The sequence below is a fragment of the Simochromis diagramma genome, unplaced genomic scaffold, assembly GCF_900408965.1.
Source record: "Simochromis diagramma unplaced genomic scaffold, fSimDia1.1 OVJJ01000553.1, whole genome shotgun sequence".
Taxonomy (NCBI): domain Eukaryota; kingdom Metazoa; phylum Chordata; class Actinopteri; order Cichliformes; family Cichlidae; genus Simochromis; species Simochromis diagramma.
The window spans coordinates 2,858,811-2,884,031 of NW_024387095.1; the positions used below are offsets into that span (position 1 = coordinate 2,858,811).

A 25,221-nucleotide genomic window follows, 5' to 3' on the forward strand; every position below is an offset into this window, starting at 1 on the left:
TGACATCTGAGTTGTGTAAAATGTCAGACAGAGCTGGGGGTGTGTGCGTGTCAGGAAACGTGAAACACACATCACTTGATGAGGTAAAGATTTTTGCTTCCAGGAGAGGATTTCCGATGAGTCACCCAGAGATACAGTAAGAGACAAAGGCGACTGGGAAACCTGTGATGTAAACAGCATCATGAAAGTCGCACCTGGCCAACTATGTGTGTGGGTGAACATTCTTTATACACCCTCTCTATGTGGCCAGCCTTCTTCTAAATGAAAAGGTCTTTGAATTGCTCAAATTATTCTCTGCTCTGTGTAATGTGTGTAATTGCTAGATGACATTAGCACACAGAGGGAAAAAATGGACTGTGTAAACCATTGTTGTGTGTGAGCACAATTTCCTGTTTTGGGCGCATAGACAAAGATGTGTGCTTTTTGCACTCCCTTTTATCACAATACATAATTGGTGACTCACAAGGTAAATTTGTCCTGTTCATCAAGTTCAAGTTGAAAAGGAGACTTAACCCTTTAGAGCCGGTCGGAACGGGCACGCTCTGTTTTGCGTAACTATTTTTAAATCCCGGTAGCTCTGCAACCATATAAGCTAGCGCAATAATTTTTTTTTTGCATATGAAACCGGAGGAGTTGTACTTACATCTTATGCCATCAGCTTGTTCTAGGTCACAGTTTCCTTCCACATATAGCTTTGCAAAAACTGCATAAAAAGCACTTGCAGCAACAAGTAGTGTTTTAGTGCTCTTGCTTTTTAGAAATTCCTCAGTCAAAACATGGTATTTCGTCTTTAGATAACACGTAGCGAGCTAACTTCCTGCTGACTTCAACTTTTGCTAGACTTTGTAAATCCTCTTTCTCATGCATGTCTGAATGTTAACCTTTATTGCAAAGCAGCCACGTTAATCATTTTGCTGAACATGAAGGAATTTTGACTATTTTTAACTCTCAATGATCCAAGAGTTGTTTGAGTTTGGGAACTGAAGAAAGGTTCGGACCTAGGGCAAAGCATAGGGAACTTTTTTTTATTAGCTATCCAAACACATGTACCCCTATAAACCCTGTAAAAGTCAGTTTTAACTTGTATTTCTGTAGGTTAGCGTTCAGAGACTATCGGCTTGTGTTACACGCTCTTTTATGGCTGCCACCATGTTGTTTTTTTGGAGCCAGGAGTTACAATATTTGGACAAGACTGCTAAGTTAACAGCTGAGGCTAGCTAGCTTTATTAGCCTAAAGTCTTAAAATGCCACAGTTTCACTCACCGAAACTGAATCTCACATGTCCCTAATAAATCACACAGCAAGGCATATTATGTTATCTGCCAAATGACTCCATGAAAAACTATCTAAAAAAGCAAAAACACCATTAAAAAATCTAGTTCTGGCAGCCAGCTATCAGATAGAGCTTTGTGCATCAGTACACCTGTACACCTCAAAGCAGCCACACTCCCAGCATGATTATGCACTACTTCTACAACAATTTTAAACATCCTTTGTACACCTTAATTCTTAATATGTAGTGTACGAGAGTCACTTTGCTCTGAAGCGAAAAAGCAGTTTCAGTTGGAATTAATCTTCTTTAACTGATGCCAACACAGCAAGAAAGTGAGCAGTTTAACTTCACTCTCTTGGAGGGGGTTAGTGCATCAGTATGCTTCACACAAAGTACTTGTCAAATTGCAAAACGTTGCCTGAAACCTCCAGTGCAAAATGTTTTTAACTGGCTTGTAGATTTACTTTCGCAAAAGAATAGTGGTGTAAATTACTCAAGCTGCTAAATCTTTTTACACTTTACCACTGTAACACCGTTTACCCATGTGTGAGTGCACATCCAAAGCTGGAGAAAACGAGACGGGAGGAAACTCAGAGCATGTGCACGTAGGCAGTGCTGTTTAACTGCTTTGTGTGTGTGTGTGTGTGTGTGTGCGTCCATGTGCATATGCGTGCATGTGTGTGATTTTATATAACACTTAGTTGCCTATTCAGCAGCAAGAATTATTGGTTCTCAGCCAGACTGCCTCCTTCACACTCTCAGTTCCTTGCAGATCTTATCTTTCTCTTCACGTTGCAGTAAGACAAATAATTTTCACTTTCACTCCCATCTATGTGCCCTAAGCTTGTCATGTGCCGTTTTCCATATGCTTTTGGCTTACAAACAAATGAAAGTGCAATCCCACTTCTTCCACACATTGTCTTTATGTTTTATCCAAAATTGCACATACGCATAGATAAATAAAAGCTACTGCAAGATAACTGGGCTTTCGTTGACTACCAAATCATGTTATCATCATTGTTCCAGTTTTCCTGAGTGTACACTAGGTTTTGGGTTACGTAATCTTTATTTATTTATTTTAGTTCGTTCGGATGCACAGCATCTAGTGATTCAGAGGACGGACATTAAAGTGATTGTCTTTTACGCTGATCATGTAAATCAGCATCAAAATGCTTTATTAATCACAGAGGCTTAGTCAAGTATTAAACGCTAGATTAAAATGGTTGAATTTCATATGCAGTTTCCTGGCAAGAAAAAGTGAGAGAAAACTGTAAGAAAATTACAAAAAAAAAAATTAAATGATTGAATGATAATTCTGTTATCGCCCTAATGTCCTAAAATATCTCACAATCAAACCAATTTCAACAGTTCTTAGAGTGTTAATTTCAAACAAATAGTTTTAGTTTCCTCTTGAGAATTTTGGGTAGTCAACCTTAGGCATCAGTAGCCACCCACAGCTGTATTCCTGCGTTACATTTACGTTCCCATCTTTTCAAACGCAACCTCACTGACATCACCGAACAGCACCTCTCCTCTCCACAGATGTGTTCTGGGCTGTCCTTGGAGATTTCCCCATGAAAACAAAGCTCTCCTCCCCTACGACTCTCTCTCTGTTTCCAGCCCCACTCTCTGCCTCCATCCATCTCAGCTGCTCTCTCCCCCCCACCTCACAATTTCACACCAATGAGCATGCCGCATGTAGCTCCCACTCACTGGCATCAGAAACACTAGATATCTTCAGTGCTGAGCAGTACAGTTTCACACAAATACACAACAGCATTGGCTAGACGGAGGCTGCGTTCAGCCAAAAGGCACGTTGGGGATAGGCAGTGATAAAAAAGAGGGGGAGAAAGAGTCCAGCTGCTCTCTCACACCGGACTCAAGGTAAAGGATCCATATTAATTTATTGGGTGACAGAGTGTTATGTAATTCTGTTGTAGACACCGAGCTCCAGGCATTATATAGGTCTTTGTTATTCTTGATGGTTCACAGCACGGATTATTATGTGTAGCTTTGAATGGAGGCTTACTAGTAAATCAGGGAAAACACTGTTGACTAAGTGATATGACGTCTTTGGGGCTAATATTGGAAACACTAATGAAACTATTATGGGAGAGTAATTGAAGTTTTGAACATCAGTGTCATGCAGCTAATTTTAAGGAGTGTTTGTGTACACTGCCAGTCTAAATGTCTTCCTAAGTGTTTTCTTATTTTCACATGCTTTCAATTCCGTTTCCTGTAAGCACTCCTGAAAATCAGTTCACACCCTCCCACTTTCCCTCCCTTGATTCTGGTAGCTCTGAGGGCTTTTCAGTCCAGTAAATGTCACTCAGCACTGCTATCAATAACGGAGAAGGGTTTTGAAGTCTACACAAGTGGCATCTGAGGGTGAGGTTGCATCCCGAACCTTCCTAAACTCCTTTTAATCAGCCATTGATTTTATTAACAAAGGGTCAATTCCCCCTAAAATATGGAATGACTTTTTTTTTTTTTTTATTTCTATCACTTTCCTCTGTGAACCTTTAGCCATTTTTACTTGTACTTGACAAGGAAACCCTATTTTCTGAGAGTCATACTGATAATCTTTTTTAATAGTAGGATCTCTACATTGGAAGGGAGGCTTCACATCCTGTCAGTGGTGGTTCTAGACTCTGGATGGGCAAAGTAAAAAAAAAAAAAAAAAAAAGAACATTAACCCCCAGTAGAAATGCATTTAGTCATTTCAATCAAAAAATGTGCAAAATGTCACTGAAAAATTGCAAACACATGCAGTTTGTTGGGAATGGGGCAAACAATTTAACGTTATTTTAACGAGATTAACGCTGACAGCACTAGTAAAGTTTCGATTAGTCAGTTTTAACGATGCTACCGTGAGTGTTTTTTGGGCAGTAGTAATAGTAGTAAAGGTACACTGTGTAAAATCTCACCAAAAGATGTCAGTGTATTGCAAATTGCAGTCAACTGAATTCTGTTATCTTATTGCTCCTAACTAAAGTGCATTATCCTTGTGGCCGGTGTAGGACAATCAACTCTGCCTCCAGTTTTTCTGTAGTGGGTGTAGGCCACTATGTTTGCAATGTATCAGTATGTTTGCAGTGTCAATATGTTGGGTGGGGAAGGAGATTCTGTTACCCTTAGTTAGTGAAACTTTGTTGTTAATGTTCTTGAAGGAACACTTAACTAATAATTTACATACTACGTGAAAATGTAATGAAACTGTTTATCAGAGGGAAAAACTGATTTTTAGCACACTGGCTAAAATTAGCTAACACGTTAGCTTATAACCAGTTGCTGTTGTTGTTCTGTTTTGTTTTGTGTTTTTTGTCCTTGTCAGCTGTTCAGTGACAGGTGGGTCACATGTCTAATCTGCTGACAATACCTAATTTTGACAGTAATAATAAATGAGTACGTTTATGCATGTTTTTATGTGTTAGAGTCCTGAATTCAGTTCAGGATATGAAGTTTCAGATGAGAAGGAAGAGGATAATGCTTTATGTAGATCCTCTGGCTTCACGTTTTTGCTTCTTTGTTTCATCATTTGAGAAGAGGTTCCAATTCATCATAGGTATGAGCCTTCATATCCTGAGTCAGAAAGTGCAGGCATGAATTAAAATTTGCCTTCATGCCACACAAATGCCTATAAGAACTACTGTCCAGTCTGTTGTTATTTGGATACAATGTGATTAGACAGAGTTCCAGTGCCCATCACTGTATTGCAGTCACTGTATTCAAGATGGGCGGGGCAACATGTTGGCTTCCACAAATGCCTGCTCTTAGGTATTTTTAATGGATTATTTTCAAGTGTATGAGGATGAAGAAGTTTTTTGGGAAGATGTTATTACACACTAATCAATGTATTCGTATTTGTACAACACTGTTGTGTCGATAGAGCATATGCCAGAATTGTGTCCCTGTGCACCAGTGATTTAAGGTGAGCATTATGCAATGTACCCAGTTCAATTCCAGTGAGGGACTTCTGTCACGTTTCATTCTCTTTGCTCTCTGTCCTCATGTTCTGTGCCTGTCCCAGCTGCCAGTTGTCACAAAAAAAGAAGGAAAAAAAGGCCTAATCCCTTGGCATTACATTTCCCATAAAAGATTATTTGACTTAACACATTAGTTTTATGTTATTGTATGATTGTCTGACATTGCCTCTACAAATAAAGTACAATCACCATAATGCATTTTGCAGAACATGTTAACAGTTCTGTTGTACTGTAATCTTTTTTTTATAAGATTGAAGAAAATCACATATTTTTTAAAATTAGCATTGTCACCACAAGTGCACCACTGTAGCGCAGCAATGGAAGTCAGCGTATTCTTGTTACATTTGTATGAAACACAGTTTTAAATCCTGCTGAAATGAAATGCTTTTAGTAGACACAATATGAGGCCTAGGAGTGAATCAGAATTTCTGCAATTCAAAATAAGTCTCTGTAACAAACTGATTACAAAAATGACTGAAGGGGGGCTGAGAAAAAGAGACACGCTTACAGCCTGTAGTAGTGAGCAGTTAACCGAACAAAGCGTTTTGACACTTAGGCCAATGAACCCAGGTAAAGCAAGACAAAACACAAAACACTAGACTAGCCTACTGTGAGAAAAAAGACACAGGGGAAAAAAAACAGAAGAAAAAAAAAAACTCATTCAGTCTAGTCACATCTCATCATTTTCAGATTTAGCCCACAGGAGATGACAAGCTCTAATTTTATCACTAAGCAAAATGTTCTCTACAAGCTAATGCAAGTCATTGCCGTGCCCTTATCAAACATGCATGTGCTTTTAATAGTTCTGTGCAGCCAGTGACAAGCAGATTTACTTGAGTGTAATCTGACATAGCTCTGAGATAAATACTTGGCCAACGACTGGGCAGCCTTGTTCGCCCTCCCTTTACACCCGAGGTGAGTGACAGTGGTAAGGGCTCCCGGTGGTCACTTGAGAACTGTGGGAGGTGAAAGCAAAGATGTGTAACACATTATTAAAGCACAGAATGTAAGGATTTCAAGAGGCATACCCAGGTTATCAGAGTCAGTGTGAATACCTAAAATTTCAAGATCAGCAATGCTTTGACAGAAAACTAATCATCAGCTGTTGCTGGGGTCGACTTTGGTATAAAAAAGCATGAAAGTGTCTGTGTGTCTGTATGTGTGTAATATTGTATATGTAATGCAAAATATTTATTAGCTGTACTTATAAAGCAAAACATTGCCAAAGAAAAGTATCACCAAACTCTGCAGTTGGTTTATTAATGTAGCTGATTAAGTTTATTGTTAATCATAAGGTTGATTTACCATGAGCTTAATCAACTTAACGAACCCATAATAAGCACTTAGGTGGACAAAACCATTAGTGCCGCTTTAACTATTCGCATTATCCCTGATAGCCAATGTACACCAGTCAAAATGCTTTTGCTACAGTAGCATCAAAATCTGAATGAATTATCCCTCAGAGCAGCAAACTGCTTCAATGAACTGCACTGTTCTAATTCTGGGCTAAGGAAATTATAATACTCCTCAATCAGAATCAGAATACTTTATTAATCCTGAAGGAAATTAGGGTTACAGCAGGCAGCATGCTAATGGCGCATTTTACATTGTACTTCTAGAGGTCTTTAGAAGTTGATCATATTGATGCACAAAAGTGGTGACGAGTGTACATGAGTAATTTTGAAATTAGGAGACACCAAAGAGGGTTCCTGTGATGAGTCCCCCAAAATATCAATCTATCATACTATATATCTAATATGTTTGAGCAAGGATGGTAGGACACCCACACCAATAATTGTCTTTTTAATTATTTTCAGTGTTTTCATATTACATTACATTCACTTCTTTCTTTGTAACTTTCAAGAATCTTCATCTTTCTTCTTGGAACTTTATTTTTTAAGGGGAATAGAAAAATAAGAATTTGACTGTTCAATGTAAATCACTGTCTTTATTTCCAACGTGCATAATACAATGAATCATCTAAATTTCTAATATTGGTCCAAAAGAACAGCTCTGTTTCTCCTCGGTCCAAACTAAGTCTTTCTACAAGTTGGTCTTGCAGCTCCTGCAGCCATCTTTGAACCACATTCAGACATCTTTTTTGAAGCCTTTATCTAACTCAGTGATGACAGTCCATAACATTAATTTCAGCTGCCAACATAAAACATTAAAAGTGCATGTAGAGTCCTATAAAAATAAAAAATAAACAAAGAAATAAAGAATGGCATGCCATTGAAGTGCTTATAACTGAAATCAGCAACCTCACTGTTCTAATGTCTTTGTTGTATAGGTTAAGTAAGAATTGGACTCCAAAAGACATAAGGCTATACAATGATAGTAAAACCTTTTTAGTCAGCCCTTTCCTCAGCTGATAATGTAATGAAGACATAGCAGTGAGCAGTACCCACAGGTGTCAAGGTTGGAGATTCAGAAGACAGAGAGATCTTTTCTGGAGAACTGCTTCTCCAGTTAACTGTAAAAGAGCTTATGAGAATCCAGGTTGGTGGTGTTCTGGTCCATCACTCAGCCACATTTGGAAAAATATCAAGGCTTTGTGCATTCTCGCCACAAAATTAGGAACTATCAAGTAAAGTTCTAAACAAGCTTGTTCCATTTTGCAAACAAGTTCTGTAAAGGAAGGTATTTAAATATAGTATATTTCAGCAGCAAAAAGCAAAAGTATGTTTGCAAAAGGGGTGCCAAAACTCTCTAAGCCTCTAATTTGCAATACACCACACATCAGATTTGAAAATCTGAAAATAGACCTTTAAAGGTCAGTGCATGCAAGATGGCCCAAAAATTCTCACATAACTAGCACTTTTCAGGAAAACTGGGTTAACATTCCCCCAGACAAGAAGAACTCTTGGCTGTTACAAAAACTGTTTACAAGCTGTGATACTTGCTGGGGGTGAGGGGGACGGTTACTAAGTACAGACCATGCAGTGTGCCCAAACATTTGCTTCAAGCAATTTTCCTTCTTTGCTACTTTGAAACTGTAAAAGATGGAAATAAAAGAGCAGTGCTGCTCAGGTCAGCCTTTACATATACACTCACAGCCAATGAACTTTCGACCAAACTGTGGGTGACCAAAATTGTGCGTGTCATTATATATTCGCTTGACATGAAAAGCGTAGTAGCACTCATAGAACAAATGGGTCTTTTTTTTCAGGATCCTAAACTAACTGCAATAACAGATAATGTTCTGTGCCCTTAAATGGTCAGTGCTGTACATTTGTATTCTGTCTGAGATTAAGTTATAATCCGCTGGAGCTTGTGAAGTGAACACAGATTATGTTTCTACACAATAAACTAAAAAAGAGAAGCCTGCAGCAGGGAAGTGACAATAATCTGACCGTACATGAATGTACTTTTTTGAGTAAAAGGAAGATGAAAATAGTAACAGGGTGTTATGTACTGAAAAGCCCCTGGGCAGTTCTTACCCCAGGTTGAGTCATGAGGTGAGTAATGAGCTCAGGTGTTCTCATGGCAGGCCTCGGCGGACTGAGGAACTGTGGCGTTATGGAACATGATTAACTACATGAAAATTTTAGAAAACTAATCATCAGCTGCTGCTGGGGTCGACTTTGGTATAAAAAAGCATGAAAGTGTCTGTGTGTCTGTATGTGTGTAATATTGTATATGTAATGCAAAATATTTAATAGCTGTACTTATAAAGCAAAACATTGCCAAAGAAAAGTATCACCAAACTGCAGTTGGTTTATTAATGTATCTGATTAAGTTAATTGTTAATCATAAGGTTGATTTACCATGAGCTTAATCAACTTAATGAACCCATAATAAGCACCTAGGTCAGGGGTCGGCAACCTGAGAGGAGTTTTAGAACTCATTATTGCTTTTAGAATGTTGCTTCTGAGATGGAAGATGTAAAAGTCCAAAATGGAAGAAAAGAATAATAATAATAACAATAATATGACATTTTTTAAGGCACAAAAGAGGGCAGATAATTTTAGTTTTAAAGCTATTTGACTAACCAAGAAAAAATAATAGGATTTCTTTCTTTTTTTTGCTGATTTTGCAACAACATCAAGGTTCGCTACATATCAACACAACTGTACATGCAACTTTAGCTTATGGGTGTGACTATATATAGACCCATTCATTTTTATGGCAATGTCTAAGTTATCAGTCCTAAATAGAATAAGTTATAATAAAATGATGAATCCAATAGAAAGAAAAAGAATCAGAAAAATGGACCCAAAACAATTAAACCATCCATCCATCCATCCATCCATTCGCTTCCGCTTATCCTTTTCAGGGTCGCGGGGGGCGCTGGAGCCTATCCCAGCTGTCATAGGGCGAGAGGCAGGGTACACCCTGGACAGGTCGCCAGTCTGTCGCAGGGCCAACACACAGGGACAGACAACCATTCGCACTCACATTCACTCGCACATTCACACCTAGATTTCATAAATGTATGTTTGGCCCATTGGATTGCTTACATCTGTCCCTGTTTTGTATTTTCTCATGCTTTTTCTTAGTACCGTTTCTACTGCAGAGCATTTTCTGTGCTGCTCTTTTAGTGCTGTCCACACAGCTACCCAGTTACTTGCTGTAGTATTTTAATATTTTTTTTCTTCCATCCTTCACAATTCATTCATTCATTAATTTACCATTGTACAACCTCTCTACGTTCCCTCTACATTTCGAGTTGCTGTTATGCATAAAAGCATGCCACAGTACAATACAATGCAATTACAGTGGGAAACACTGCCTTAAATCCAACAGACTTTACTGTAAACAGCATTCACCAAAGTTATCGGAAAATGGAATGGAACAAAATTCACATGTGAACAAAAAAACAAATTAAATAACTGAAAATAAATTGGCCATTTCTAATGCTTGGTTGAAAACTTTTGCTGGCAAGTCTTAAGCTCATGAATGTCACCAGATGCTGGGTTTCCTCCTTTTTAATACTCGGCCAGGCCTTCACCGCGGCTGCTGTTTGTTTGTGGTCTTCATGTGTGAAGTTTAGTCTTCAAGAAGTAAAATGCATGCTCAGTTGGATTAAGATCATGTGACTAAATTGGGCATTCAATAATATTCCACTTCTTTGCACTTTACATTTTCCATCGGTTGCTTCTGTCCTTTATCACATTATCAATAAACACTAGTGTCACAGTGCACGTCCAAGCCATCACACTGCCTCCACCGTGTTTTACAGATGACGTGATATGCTTTAGACCATGAGCTGTTCCACGCCTTCTCCATACTTTCCATCATTCTGGTAGAGGTTGATCTTGGTTTCATCTTTCCAAACAATGGTTTCCCAGAACTGTGCTGTTTGATTTTTTTTTTTTTTTTTTTTTTAGATATTTTTAGCAAAGTCCAATCCAGCCTTTCTATTCTTGAGGCTTATGAGACTATCCTTGATGAGATCGCTCCATTTAAATCAGTGCGATCAACAGCTTACTCAGACCCGTGGATAAACGACTCAACTCGATCAGCTAGGCGACAGTGCAGGAAGGCCTAACGAAAATGGAAAAAAGACAAGTTACAAGTCTCTTTCCTGCTGCTGAGAGAGATCCTATCTAGATATCAAGTCATCGTAAAAGCCGAAAAATCTAAGTTTCTCGCAAGCAATATTTGGGACCAACTCTAATAACCCCCGAACTCTTTTCTCAGTTATTGAATCGGTCTTGAATACCTCCCCCGCTTTCCATATAGATAGCTCCATTGAAACTTGCGATAGATTCTTGCAGTTTTTTATTAATAAGATAGAAAGGCTTCGATCTACATCTATCCCATCGCTGTATAATGTCTCATTAACATATACCCCCTCAACTGCTTTTGACCAGATTGAGGCTGTATGTCTTAACCAGGTAGAAGAGCTTTGCAATAGCATAAAGACATCATCCTGCCCCTCAGATGGAGTCCCAACCCATTTTCTAAAAAAGATTATTAAGGTAATCGGTCCTGAAATTTTAATTATTTTTAATAGCAGTCTCAGCTCTGGAGTAGTACCAACTGGATACAAGCACGCTGTAGTGCAGCCAGTACTTAAAAAAAACGAATCTTGATTCTTCTGTTCTTGCTAATTTTAGACCTGTCTCCAAGCTACCGTTTCTGTCAAAAATGCTAGAAAGGATTGTATTTGAGCAGCTACAATCCTTTCTAAACAGTCATAATATTTTTGAGAAATTCCAGTCGGGCTTCAAAACCCACCACAGCACAGAAACTGCCCTCTTAAAAATACTTAATGATATTTTATTAATCACTGACTCAGGAGACCCAGCCGTGCTCCTTCTCCTAGACTTAACTGCAGCCTTTGATACTGTTGACCACAGCATTCTGATCTCCCGTTTGGAGCAATGTGGTATCAAAGGTATCCCCTTGGAATGGTTTAGGTCGTACCTCTCCAAGAGGACTTTTTCCATGAGCCTTGATGATTTTATTTCTTCCCCAGCTCCTTTTACTTGTGGTGTCCCGCAGGGATCCGTATTAGGCCCAATTCTTTTTTCAATCTATATGTTACCCCTAGGCCTAATCTTTAGGAAACATAACATCTGCTTTCACTCATATGCCGATGACACCCAGATTTATCTTCGGTTTAATAGAAACACCTCTACGCCCATGGAATCGTTAGTCAAATGTCTCGACGAAGTTAAAACCTGGATGGCCTCAAACTTTCTTACCTTCAACGAGGAAAAAACAGAGGTAATTATTTTTGGACCAAGCTGTAATTTCAATGCCCCAGATTTGGACTTATGTAACCTAACATGTGCTGTTAAAACCCATGTAAAAAACCTGGGGGTTCTCTTGGATAGCAAACTTACATTTGAGAAACAAATTAATTCAGTTGTCCAGCGGTCCTTTTTTAAATTAAGGCTCCTATCCAAAGTGAGATCTTTTCTATCCTTTAGAAACTTGGAACGAGCAATTCATGCGTTTGTTTTATCTCAACTGGATTACTGCAATTCACTGTATGTGGGTGTCAGTCAGTCCAGCTTGGCCCGGCTCCAACTTGTACAGAATGCTGCAGCTCGCCTTTTGACTCGTGTGAAGAAACACCAACATATTACTCCGGTGCTTGCTTCCCTTCATTGGCTTCCAGTGCGTTTTAGAATTAAATTCAAAATCTTACTTTTAACTTTTAAAGTGCTAAATGGCCAGGCACCGGACTATTTGTCTGACCTTGTGCAGCTGTATACGCCCTCTAGAGCCCTTCGATCAAGTGATCACCTACTCTTTTCTTTACATAAGTCTAGGATGGTTCATAGAGGAGATCGGACATTTGCAGTTGTGGCACCGAAAATGTGGAACGATCTACCTCTCCACATTAGAAAGGCCCGAACTGTTACTCTTTTTAAATCGCATCTTAAAACATATTTTTTTACTCTGGCTTTCGAAACAGTAGGAGAGTTACCAATTCTTTTATCCTAATCTGTTTTTAATTTTTATCAGTTGTTGTTGTTAATGTCACTGTTTAATTGTTATGTTGTACAGCACTTTGGTAAACGCCCTGTTGTTATTAAATTTGCTTTATAAATGAATAAAATGAAATAAAATGAAATGAGTGACTTGCACCTTGCAGTGAACTCTCTGTATTTACTTTCATGCCATCTTTTCTTTATGGTAGGCTTGGTAGATACTCCTTCAGAGTGTTGTTCACTTCTGTGATCATTCCCTCAAACGGTGTTCAAACCGGTGCTTAAAGAATGGAGAACACAAAATTGGTCCAAAAACCTCTCATGTTCAGCTGTTTTTTTGTAAAAAGATAACAATGTTAGCCTTTTCTGCAGCTGTGGGGCAAATATGGTATCACTCTTGGCTGGAAGCAGTGCTTAAACAATGGAAAAAACACAAACTTTATCCAAAAACCTCTCATGTTTAACTGTTTTCCACTTTTTCTTTGGTCATTTTAGCCTTTTTGGCCAGGGTGAAGGGAGTATCTGCCATCAAACAAGAAGACAGCTGCATGTAGCTATGATGATGTTTGCTAGTTCACCTTACATGCATTAATGTAATAACGTGGTTAGCCTACTCAACGTAAATTGCACCCGAACAACATTAAGCTACTCACGCAGAGAAGAACGGCTGCTGCTACATCATCATCCGTCATCATTTCTGCTACACTGGCAGGGCTAGGGGCCAGGACTCTCCTCTTCGTGTTTTTGGGGGATGTTGCCAACTCCGGGTCCGATAACAGGCAACCCACCCGCAGTAGATGTGCTCGGTGTGAGGTCTCGCAGCAAGCTATCAAATACGGCGCATTTCTCAGCTTTTAAAAAAAACGCTATGCGTCGCCAGGTGTTTCATCGGATTCGAGGTGTTACCTCCTTTGACAGTATCACAGTATCAGCTTAAAGCACTTGTTGCAGGCTGCTGAGTTTGCATATTTTGCTGTGAAGTACAGCCAGACTTTTGACCGCTTCGCCTTGGGCATTTTTAATCTGTAGCTCTGCTCTAAAAAAACGTACGTACCTGGACCCGCCTACTATCCTCGGAAACGTAAAATGATTGGCTAGAAGTGTATCACAGCTCAGGAAAAAAAAGCACCGAAATAAAGCACCGAAATGTGCGCTGCTTTTTGGTCTGGTTACTACCGTTTATGTCAGAACCGGTGCCATCATGGCACCGGACACCGGTACCCATCCCTATTCACCACTGTTGTCTTCTGTGGACATCCAGGTCTTTTTGCGTTGCCGAGTTCACCAGTGCTTTCATTCTTTCACAGGATGTACCAAATTGTAGATTTGGCCACTCCTACTATTGTAGCAATTTATCTCAATTTTTGTAGCCTAAGGGTGGCTTTTTTCACCTGTATGGGGACCTCCTTTGACTGAATGTTGTCTGTCCATAGCAAAATATACACCACACCTCAAATCAACTCCAGGCCAAATATGTTTCTGTAACCAGGTAAAAAAACTAAACTTTTTTCAGTGTCCAAACATATATAGACTTAACTCTATATCAGAAAACAGTCCTTATTTTCTCTTTAACACTTTGATTATCACCTATTCATTTTTTTGTTGAACTGGCTTTCAATTCTGACAACAGAAAGAATCTAGTCTGCAGACATTTCTGGAACAGAATGGCAGCTAACAGTTCTTCAGGGCAATGCATGTTGTGAATTGGCCTGTCCTGAGACCAGTAATAAAACGGAAATCGGCCATGATTTCTCTTTCTGTTGTTGCTAAAGGTGGCAACACATCAGATGGTCTGACACATACTTCTGTGGGCAGTCGGTTTTCCACTGGCCAAGTGTACACAAATGCACACAGGCGAAGGCACAAGTGCAAGACCACAGCTGTGCTCCTGTGACTCAAGTATCAAATCTGACAAGTTTGCAGCAGAGAGGGAACGGACATGGATGGACTTGCCAAAGCTGAACTGCCGAGCAGTCACCCTTATAACTTGTCATCTGAGTCACAGTGCATCTTAATTAGCCCGAAAACAGCAAAAACAGGCTTATGTAATGAATGGAGAGTAGAGCTAGACAAACAATCGCACTTTGATTGTGACATTTGGCAGCAGACTAGCCAAGATTTGAGAGTTTTCTAGTACTTTGGGGATTTGAATGACAAAAGAAAATACTTTCTTTTGTTGTTTCTTCACTAATAATTTAAGCATAATATTAGCACTCCAGTAGCATTTCTCCTTCTATCTATGTACTAAATGTATGTACATAAAAAGATTCTGTGTGATTTTTCTTGCCATACTTGGTCCAGAAGAACTTGCTGAATCGTTAAAGAGTATTTTTGACTTGTTCTCTAAAGAGCGAGAGGTCCGCACATCAAGGGGACACAGTGCCACAGAAGCAAATCAGCCAGGATGCATAAGTGGTTCTGCAGAGATAACATAAGCAACTGTATACTTTCCTTAATGTGTGTGAAAAAGAGTGAGTGTAAAGCTGACAGTGAGTGAGTCGAGTAATTAAGCAGCTCATAGATCCATTAATTAAAAGATGTGTGAATGCCAGTTCCTGTGTGGATGTGAAGTACTCAAATGATATTGTGATGTGGTGATACTGAGACAAAGAGCTAAGATTTTTTTTATGAGTGAAAAAATAATAGCATAAGTAACATTGCATAATATATTGTTTATGTAATATAAATATCATATAAAATAGGCATATAATAATAACTATATATTTTTCAAATGCTTTTCTTTATGATGATTATTAAGGACAGTATTACAGACACTGCAAAATCATTGTTTTTAAAGGATGGCTCTATTATGAACATGACTATACACAACAGACTGAGCCGAGGAGCAAAAAGTGTCCATATTATATAATTTACAAAAATAGAACTACAGCAGCTGGTTATTTTGGCACATGAACCACTCAGGAACAACCTTAACAAGTCTCATGTCCTAAGTAATCAGTGTTAGAGTTCCCCTCATACTAAGGTTTATTGAGGTTTTTGAGAGTGAGAGAGAAACCGAGACCATTTTACTGACATCTAACATGGTCTGGGGTTTAAAAGGTTTTATATAATACTAACAAATAGTGGGAAGGCTGAGTCACCCTGCTAAAAGTGAAACAGTTCCTCATTATTTCAATCAGTGTTATGTGTGACCTAGACAGTGACATATTCAGAGTTGTTTCTTTAATTTAATGGCAAGATAGACAGCTCTTACTGGAACTGGAATGACCTGTCACACAATGTGAGCTCTACAAAGCATTGGGAGTTAATGTTGTTACACATTTTACGTTAGCTTATATGATTGTCTTATTTTTTCTTTTAAGGCTCTTATTTAAAAGAGTTTATTTAAAGTGTTTTTGAATGAATATATTTTTGAAAATATATTTTCAAAATGAGACATATTTTCAAAATAATTACTTATTTTAATCCTCTTAGCTCTTATTATGAGCTTTGATTTTTTTTTTTTAAATTAGACTAAACATTTGATATTCAGGGTAGAGTTTTAGGCATTGATAACCTGTCCATGATGGTAGACATGGAGACCACACTATAGCGGCAACCTTTGGTCCTTCTTTGCCGCTTCTGCAGAACGTAAAGTTTCTGACTCGTGCTCTTGTTAAGTCTCTTGGATGCCTTCCGGTAGCAAAAAAACGAGGCGAAGGAAAAAAGGGGCAAAACATTTATTTTCCTTACAAATCGAAAGGTACAAAACAAATGCCTCTGGTGGGAGCTCCGTTTATATTCCCTTTGTGTTACAACAAAAAATAACATTAAAACGGCGACGGTCAGAAAACTGTTGCTCCACGTCCTGCTTGCTTACCTAACCTTTTACCCACACCCCTCCGCATGCGGGCCAAATACACACCCCCTTTACGACATCCACCAACACTTTACAACAACAACAGACTAACAAAGCAGGATTAATTTATGGAGCACAGCATATTACATTATAACCTAAAATGATCAAGATTATAATAAAACTTAAAGATCATGACAAATACTTAAATATGGCATGATGTAACTGAGTAAAATATTGGCCTGGACTTGGCTCCAACACACACTTTCAGATAAATTCAACACCCTAGTTGGATAAGCAGTCGAGTATGGATGGATGCATGGGTTGTTAGATGGATGTCTGGCTTTGGAGAGGTGACACAGTATTGTAGGATTTCTAGAGTTTTTATTTTCAATTTTTAGAGTACTTCTAAAAGTAGAAGTAGAAGCAGAATAGCAGTAGTGACAATCAAGAAGAGACAAACCTATGGTGGAAAACAATAACTTTACAATAATGGGAAACATATAAATGTTGGAATAAAGTGTGAGTGTCTTTTAGCAAAACAGAGTGCCGAAACAGTATGACGTATGCTGTGAGATGGGCTCGGAAGCAGGAAGAAAATGTAAGAGCAATGTATAAAACTTTAACTTGACAGGCTGCTATTTTTACTGGCACTCAACAGGAACAAGAGCAGGGATGTGACCTGTGCATAAGATTATCTTCTCTTAACTTGAGAGATGACCTGACACGCATGCCCTCTGCTTTTAATGTCAACGCAGCGTCACTGCCGACATATTCACCAGGGCCCTGTACATGTACCCTAAGCGGTCATGCAGTGTATAGAATAGTACGACATTAATTTTTTAATCAATACGGTCCCTCTCCTTAGCACCAAATAAATGCATTTTACCAGTATACACCAGCATGCTGACTAGTAGAAAATCTTTGGATGAATATGCTATATGTACATCAATCTAATCCCTTTTTACAGGATTTGTTTAAAAGCTGATACTACACACATACAGTATATAGAACTGCAGAGTGTTTCTTGTCAGCATGCAAAAATGAGGACATGGAGAGACGTCTTAAAACCTGCATTGCACCAAGTTAGGTAACATCAAAGAATATTCATATACATACACACACACAGACGCAGCTTCCATGATCTACATTTTAACATCTTAATCCACCAACCCCACCAGGGAACTCAGACACTGGAAGTCTAGCGGATGCTTCCTGTACTTTTAGATTCACGAGGCGTACTTGTGTGTATCCGAGGCATTCGAGCGCTGTTGCTGTTTTTAGCCTCCTTCCTCCAGGAGCCAGCCTTGCTGCATGGCTGAATAGAACATGCACTGCTTCCCCCTGACTACACGGATTTGTCAGGGGTTTTTATAAATAGCTCAGCGGTAGCAGCAGCACGTGTCTGCATCATACTGCAGATGAAGAATGTACCTCACAACAGCCACGGACATGCAGATTTGTCTAAACAAAGAAGAAGAGGCAGGGAGAAAAGACAAAGTAGCAGGAGGAGGGCATCTGTTGCCATGATACTGACAATTTTGTCACTCACCAAACAAGCTTATCAATATATAAATGTCTCTCCTTATCAATTTCACTTGATGGCCTCTGCCTGCTAAAGAATGGCACTGGCACACAAACAAAATCTAACTATAATGCATAGTTTCTAATGGATGAAAGCTGCTGCCTAACGTGCCAGTATTTCAAATTTAAATGCTCGAGTATTATTGCCAAACATGAATTCATGACCAGATGCGTTTCAATTGAAATCACTAATTGCGATCTAAAGGCAATATGTTCAATATATTATGCAATCTGCATGAAATAACCTTTCATTTTCACTGCTCATAAAGGGGATGATTAAATGACTGTACTATTTTGCAGGAAGTGCAGTTTAAAAGCATAGCTTGGTTTCTACAAATTATGTTAAGTAAAGTAGCAAATAAGTAATGTAGACACTCCCCATTTGTGCTCTAACCTTGGCAGATCTGGTTTCTTGTGCACCACTAAAATGGAATGAATCCCAATCAATTCTCTAACTAGTCTTCATTCTCTGGGAGAGCATTTTAAGTGAGATTTGTTGTGAGTCTTGCAGCTTTGCGTCATTGTTTATGTCTGCTAAGTGCACCCTTCTCAGTTTTCTCACTCTTATACTGCTTTTGTAAAATTCACTCACAGACTATTATTAATTAATTACTACTATTATTAATTGACACCTAAGGATGTTCACTCATTTCCTTTTTTTTAATCACCTGTTTGAGTGAACAACACTTTTGTGATTTACTAGTAGGCCATGCTATTACATTTGAAAAGTTCATCACTGCAAACACGGCTCTGTTGACTCCAGTGCTAATTTTTTCTCTGTTGGCTAGAATGTCTCTTACTTTACAGCACTTGTAGCAAGTGGATTTGGGGTTTACTTGCAGCATTTATTGAAATTTATTGAAGAAGCAGCTGATTACGTTAGATATTTATTGCCACAAACTGCTTGGCAAATATAATATTTGTAGAAGAGGAGCTTATAAACACTATTGTTTTATTATTCATGTAGGAAAGCCTGTGCATTACCTTTTGCTGTTTCCACACACCTAAATGCCTGTGCACGCCCTCTGCCACTAATAGAATTAAATAAAATGTGAAAAACATTTGATTTTAATCTCATAGAAACAGCCTGAATATAAGTATGGTTATTCTTTTAAGCCAAGAAAATATGAGACAAAGCTAAGCTTTTTAATAATGTAAGTCAAAATTAAAATGGAATAGAAATGACTATGTTGCTGAATATGAATAAGTATTCCCAAATTGAATTTAATAACAGACAGTACTAAATAGAAATACATTATGCTTTCATTTCAGTTTGGAACTGAAAACGGGTTTGAATCAAACATATACACAAGTAAATGGATTTGGTGATTATGTTACTTCAGTGATAAAAAAAAAAAAAAGTTAGCACCTTCTGCAATGTATAGATCTATGTTTCCGTGTTCCACAGCTGATTTAAAGCTACTTGACACATGTACATTTCCATCCAGGTGATGGAATTTACCAATCCTATTACCTTTGAACACTTAACCTCATATATTTCGATTGGTTGCTTATATACACATCAACTCTTATGAAATCTTCACCTATATGGCAGATCCAAATCAAAATCCTACAAGTGAAGAACTGCAAGGCCAAAACACATGTAAGAGAGCTTAAAGGGAAGTATGTTTAAGTATCTGAAACTATGCTTCTTTAACTTAATGGGACCAAATGCTCGTACTGCATCAGAGGAATCGGCAGCAATCTGGTGGATGTTAATAGGTTTAAAGCTTTGCATCATCTTGTGGGGGAAATTGTGTGTAAAAGCTGCTTAACAGCCACTAAATTTGACAATTTTGATTTAAAAAATGACATTACAAATTTGTCATGTAATATTTTAAAGTTCAATCTTTCTGGTGTTATTGCTATATTTGTTTTATTCTAACATCAGTCTTTTTTTATAATGTTCCTAACTACTGACGCACAATTCAGCCCTCACTAGTGATCTTTAGTTAACTACAAGTCTATACATAGTCTATCATGTTTAAAATATCCCTGCCTATTATTTTAGCTTTCCTCTCTGAAAATGAATTTTCAATAATACCTTGTGTTAAGTGCACCTTGAGATTATGACTCATATAGATGACACATAAGCTGCCTTTCTAGTTGAGTGGATTTGTTTTATATATAACATCAGATATATAACTTGGGCGTTTCTGGGGCAAGCTGCATCACATCTGCAGTGCATCTGAAACAACCCACCTACAGTCTTTATTTAGATTTACGTTTGATGAATAGAAAAGGTTTTTGACAGAGCATTAACTCTTAACTGAAACCCAAACAAATCTGTCAGTGCACAATCTTCTAGGTTTCATTGATTGTTTTGTAACCTCATGTTCTCCTCTGTGAACATAGATTTATTTCACTGGCTTACCTCTTCCACTTAATGGCAGAGTGCTGAACAAATTTCATTAAATAGCAATACCACAAACCTTCTGCATTAGTGCAGCCCAAACATAAGTGAACGTACACTCTCTTACATGCATGCAACCCCTCAAAACACCCAGGAGTGGATAGATGGAGAACAAAAAGTGATATTTTAAAGAGCTTTGGAATTCATGTGGTGGACGAAACCCATTATGTCCAACAAATGGATTTCGGTCAGCTAATAAACAGTACATTTCATGCAATGTTCCCACTTCAAGGTCCAAACATCAAAACAATCCAGTGCTCCAACTCCTCTGCTGCACTGATATCATCGAAGAAAAAGGGACACTAAACTGGGATAATTATCCAAAATAATGGCTTTTTATGATGGATGGACAACTACAATGGAAAGAAGGATGGAGACACAAGGTGCTTGAGTCATTCTAAAGCTCAACAGTGTCTAATAAAGTAGCCCACTGTTTACAAACCAGGACTATCACCAAAGCCAAGCAAACATCCTGTAGATGTAACACTGCAACAAAGTGAGTGGACAAGTCAAATCTTTACCCAGATACGTGCTACTGTCAGCAGCTGTTTACCGTAGATCAGCTGAAAGACTGGAAACAAACAAAGAGTGACTTTATTTGGCTTTTATTACAGATAAAACAAAAGTCATGCAGTCATCTGGTAAAATGTCGAAGACACTAGGGACAATGATACTTTTCCGCACCTCTTTATCTTTGGATTCAAGGTTTTTCAGTCACAAAGGTGCCACAGTTGACTAGAATCAAGAACCTAGTCACTGAGTCTGTATTTGCAAACAATAAGTCCATTTGTGTGTTCCATGCTCAAATGTATGTGTGGAAGTGGAAGTGTTTACCAACGACAACAACTCTGTCACCAAGAAAAAAAAGCCACATAAAGTCACCAATGTTTCTCCAAAACTCCTCTTGGTATTCACATCGGGACAAAAACTGTGTGCTGGGAGCTTCGTAGCATGAGCTTCCACGGCAGAGCAGCTTCTCTAGGTGTAATGTGTAGGTAGCTCAGTACTTTTGCTCATGTAATGTATAACAACTGATAGATAACTAGTTTAGCTTTTTTCCAGTTAGCAAACTAAGTATTTTATGAAAATTAAAATCTGAAATTTAATGAATGATCTACAATATCAAGACATGGTGAAAGCCAAATTACACAAATATATAATATATAATAAATATAGCATAGAATTATTAGTTAGGGTACGTCTTTTCCTCAGTGATGACAGACATCACTGGATTTAAATACACAGTGATACACCAGTAGCATTTTACAGTTAAAATTACGTAAGGAAGTAAGTAGTACTAATGACAACACTGAGACTTAATAACAGTTTATTGAGACTATCCGTATAGACTTACTTTTAAAAAACAGCATCTTTATAACCATGCCCCATCTGGAGTGACCCATCTGTCCCAGAGGCAGAACAGTGACAAATTGTACATGGCAGCAGCAGTGTACAAATGAAACAGGACAGACTGTGATGAGAGATGGAGATATGGTTTGTTTCAGTGTGGTCCATGAGAGATGCTGTTTTTTTCTTTTGTTGGGGGTTGGGTGTGGGCGATGGGGGTGGGGTGAGTGTTAATACACAGTGGGGCTTTTAAAGACTCCCCACATGTTGAATGGTCATCTAAATACTATAAACATGATACATTTATAGAGAAATCACAAATAAGCCTAGCTATTGGGTGGGTGTTCTATCACTGTGATTGGTTTAATGGTAATAAATAAGATGATGAGCAGAATAGCGGCAAAAATACATTTTTTATTTGTTTTATTATCTATAGTGCAGGTAAAATGATCAGAAAAATTGAAAAAAAAATCTTTACCTTTCACACTCTGTGAAAATCATTTTAAACTTTGCATCACGTGCATTATACAGCCACACCAAAACACCTTCTCAGGAAGGGAAGTTGGGTATCAGTGATGTTTGAAGCTCCATTCTGAATGAGGCAGAGCCATACGGAATCGGCTCTTTGCATATGGAGTTGCACCTGTTGTCCATGTTTAGTCCTGTCTTTTGGATTCAGTTGGCCTGCATCTTGTTTCTTTATGATCAGCTTATTCAGCAGGCCATCCATCTACATTTGAGAACTTATAAATACATCATCTGAAGGAACAGCCCAATTACGCAAAGACAAAACATATGATTAGCCACCTTGGCAACAGCAACTATGTAAGAGCAAGGTTCTTGATAGCAGAGGTGTTTCTGGTATATTATAAATAGCATGGCACAGGGAAAAGCAAGAAGGGGTTGGGGTCCAGTGGAGAAGGTTGGAGGTGTGTTGTGGTTAAAGTGCTGTGAATGATTTTGGAGCACAGGTTCAGTCCTGATGCAGGTAGTGTTACATAAAGTGGCGACTCTTGCAAAGTACCAAGACAATATGGAAAATGATGCAAAAGTCCGTTTTCAGGATTTAAAAAAAATTGTTGAAAACCATTAAATACTGTGTTCTTTTTCAGCAAGATTTGCACCATGAAGACCAGACTAGGCTGCCTGTCCCACAAATCTGACTCCTACAATGACTTCTCAGAATTCCTGCCTCCAGCCCACGAAACCACAGCCAGGTGTCTGAAGTGAGTTTGCCAGAAAACAAGCCTTCCTGTGCTGGTTTTATAAGACTACAAATTATTTTTGTGCTTGACCTGTTGTTGTGTGAAATAATTAGAATTATCAGACCTTTCAAGGAAAAGTTGCCTTTAAGACTTCCTTTAATTTGAGGTGATATGAATGTAATTTATTGCTTTCCATTTGAGCAGTATGTCGGCAAAAGTATTATACATTCTGAGAATGACACAAGTATTATTTTTATTATTATAGTTATTATTATTAATGCAAGTCCTAAGTCATAACATATTTGCAAGAATCACCCTTGGCATTTACTAGAGGAGATAACTTCAGCGGTGCATGTCCCGCTGTAATGACTGTATGCATGTTACTGCTGCACTAAACCATTCTGTTTGTTTGTCTGCCCAACCTAAGTTGGCAAACAAATGCACTTTAGGCTTCGAAACTGTCTGATTCTTATCTATATCAGATATTATGATATCACCATATTGCCTAGCACCCACCTATCAACTGGCTGAAATTTATAGCATGTATAGCATTTTATAACATTGTCTTTGGTCAGTTTAATTTCACCACAATGACATGTAATATATCAAAATAATATAATAATATGATATAATGTTAAATATAACCATTTTTGGTATTTCCAAATTGTGTTTACGGCCTCGAAATTACATTATATCATATGACATATTATGAAGTCAAGCTTACTGTACTTTGGGGTTACATCAAAACTTTAATGTTGGATCAGTAACCTTCTAAATGTATGTTAGGCGATGGCATTTCAAGCCGTGTGAATTGATCTAGCCAACCTTCCAGTCTTTTTTTAAAGCATTTCCAAGAAATTTCTTTGTCAGGTGCATGTTACTCATATGTACAGGTTCACCATAATGCATGTAAATACAGATTCATGGTGGAAATGAAAAAGTTCTCTTTTATAGATCTGCTTACAAAGTATTTCATTGAATTTAATCTTGCATGCCACTTTTTATGATTTTTATTCTTTTGACAATGAAACACACAGTCCCTTAATCATATATAGATTACTTACTTACATGTTGCTGCATATAAATGGACATTGAGTTCCATATTTATCTTCATATACATACATATATATATATATATATATATATATATATATATATATATACCCCATTTTTTAAAAATCTTTTCTCAATGTCATTAACTGTATGAGCCAAAAGCACAGACAGAGCAAACTGTACAGCATAATTGTCTGTTTAACATAGACCTTTTTGCACTTAGGCTAGTAGTAATCAAGTAAATATTATTTTGGCCAGTTGGAAAAAAGGTACACTGTCAGATGTTCTAACACATCCTCACTAAAGTAACTTGTGGCATTGTTTTAAAATATTTCAGACTGCTATGCACATGCTGTGGAAGACAATCATTTAATTGTAGCTCTGTTGTCTCCTCCAATCTTTAAAAGTAACCTGTTATTTGAAATATTTTATGGCCTTGAGAATAAGAATTAGTATGAGGAGGAATTAATCATGCATTAAACTCAGCTCCCATTCAAGAATTTATATAAAACACTGCAGGGGACTCAAAATGCATTAAAGCATAGTTGTTGATTAGCATGTAACTGAGGCACTTATTTTTGTCTTTCTCTCCATCAGACTATCAACCGATGAAGTTGTTCGATGGTCTGAATCATTCGATAGCCTCCTCACTCATAAGTGTAAGTGAACACTTTCTATTTTCTGAGGGAACAGTTCATACTGCGCAGAACACTCATAGCCAGCCCCAAGAAAATGAAAGCCACCTTATACAAAGTAAACAAGCCCCTTCCAGTTTCTTTAATACTTTCCTTTTTTCACTCAGGAAAAACAAATTTTACTGTTCTCCTCTCAAGCCCATGTTATGCAAGTGTGTCATTTCTTTGTTGTTAAGAGTCCGTGCCGCATAATGAGTCACATCCTCGTCTTTGACCTTCCCCTTGGACCAAAAAGACAGCAGCACGCACTCACAACTCACATGTCTGTCTGCACAAATGGGTCATGGATTTATTTTCTGCTGACAAGCCATGTGACGTAGCGTCTTTGACAGAAAACTCTAAACTAAAAGAGTAAAGGGCACATTCATTTGGTGAGAGTCGGATCAACTCAAATCAAATTCAAACATTTTCCTCCTACAATTAGGATGCTCGTGTCTTGCTGAACCTCAAAGGTCAAATCAATTTTTTTTTTACTGATATA

The 25,221-nt window shown here is 38.1% G+C and overlaps 1 protein-coding gene across 2 annotated transcripts in view; it reads left to right on the forward strand.

Annotated features, from left to right (window-relative positions):
- Positions 1-2,891: 2,891 nt before the first annotated feature.
- LOC120742928 (regulator of G-protein signaling 8-like) overlaps positions 2,892-25,221 on the forward strand; it is a 30,327-nt gene continuing 7,997 nt past the window's right edge. Inside the window, exons 1-3 of one of the 2 annotated variants that reach the window (XM_040046459.1) lie at positions 2,892-3,157; positions 22,904-23,013; positions 24,643-24,704. In XM_040046459.1, coding sequence (XP_039902393.1) covers positions 22,913-23,013; positions 24,643-24,704 — 163 coding nt within the window. In that variant the 5' untranslated portion in view covers positions 2,892-3,157; positions 22,904-22,912. Of the gene's footprint in view, positions 3,158-22,899; positions 23,014-24,642; positions 24,705-25,221 lie in introns of both variants that reach the window. The other variant, XM_040046458.1, reaches the window with a different exon arrangement.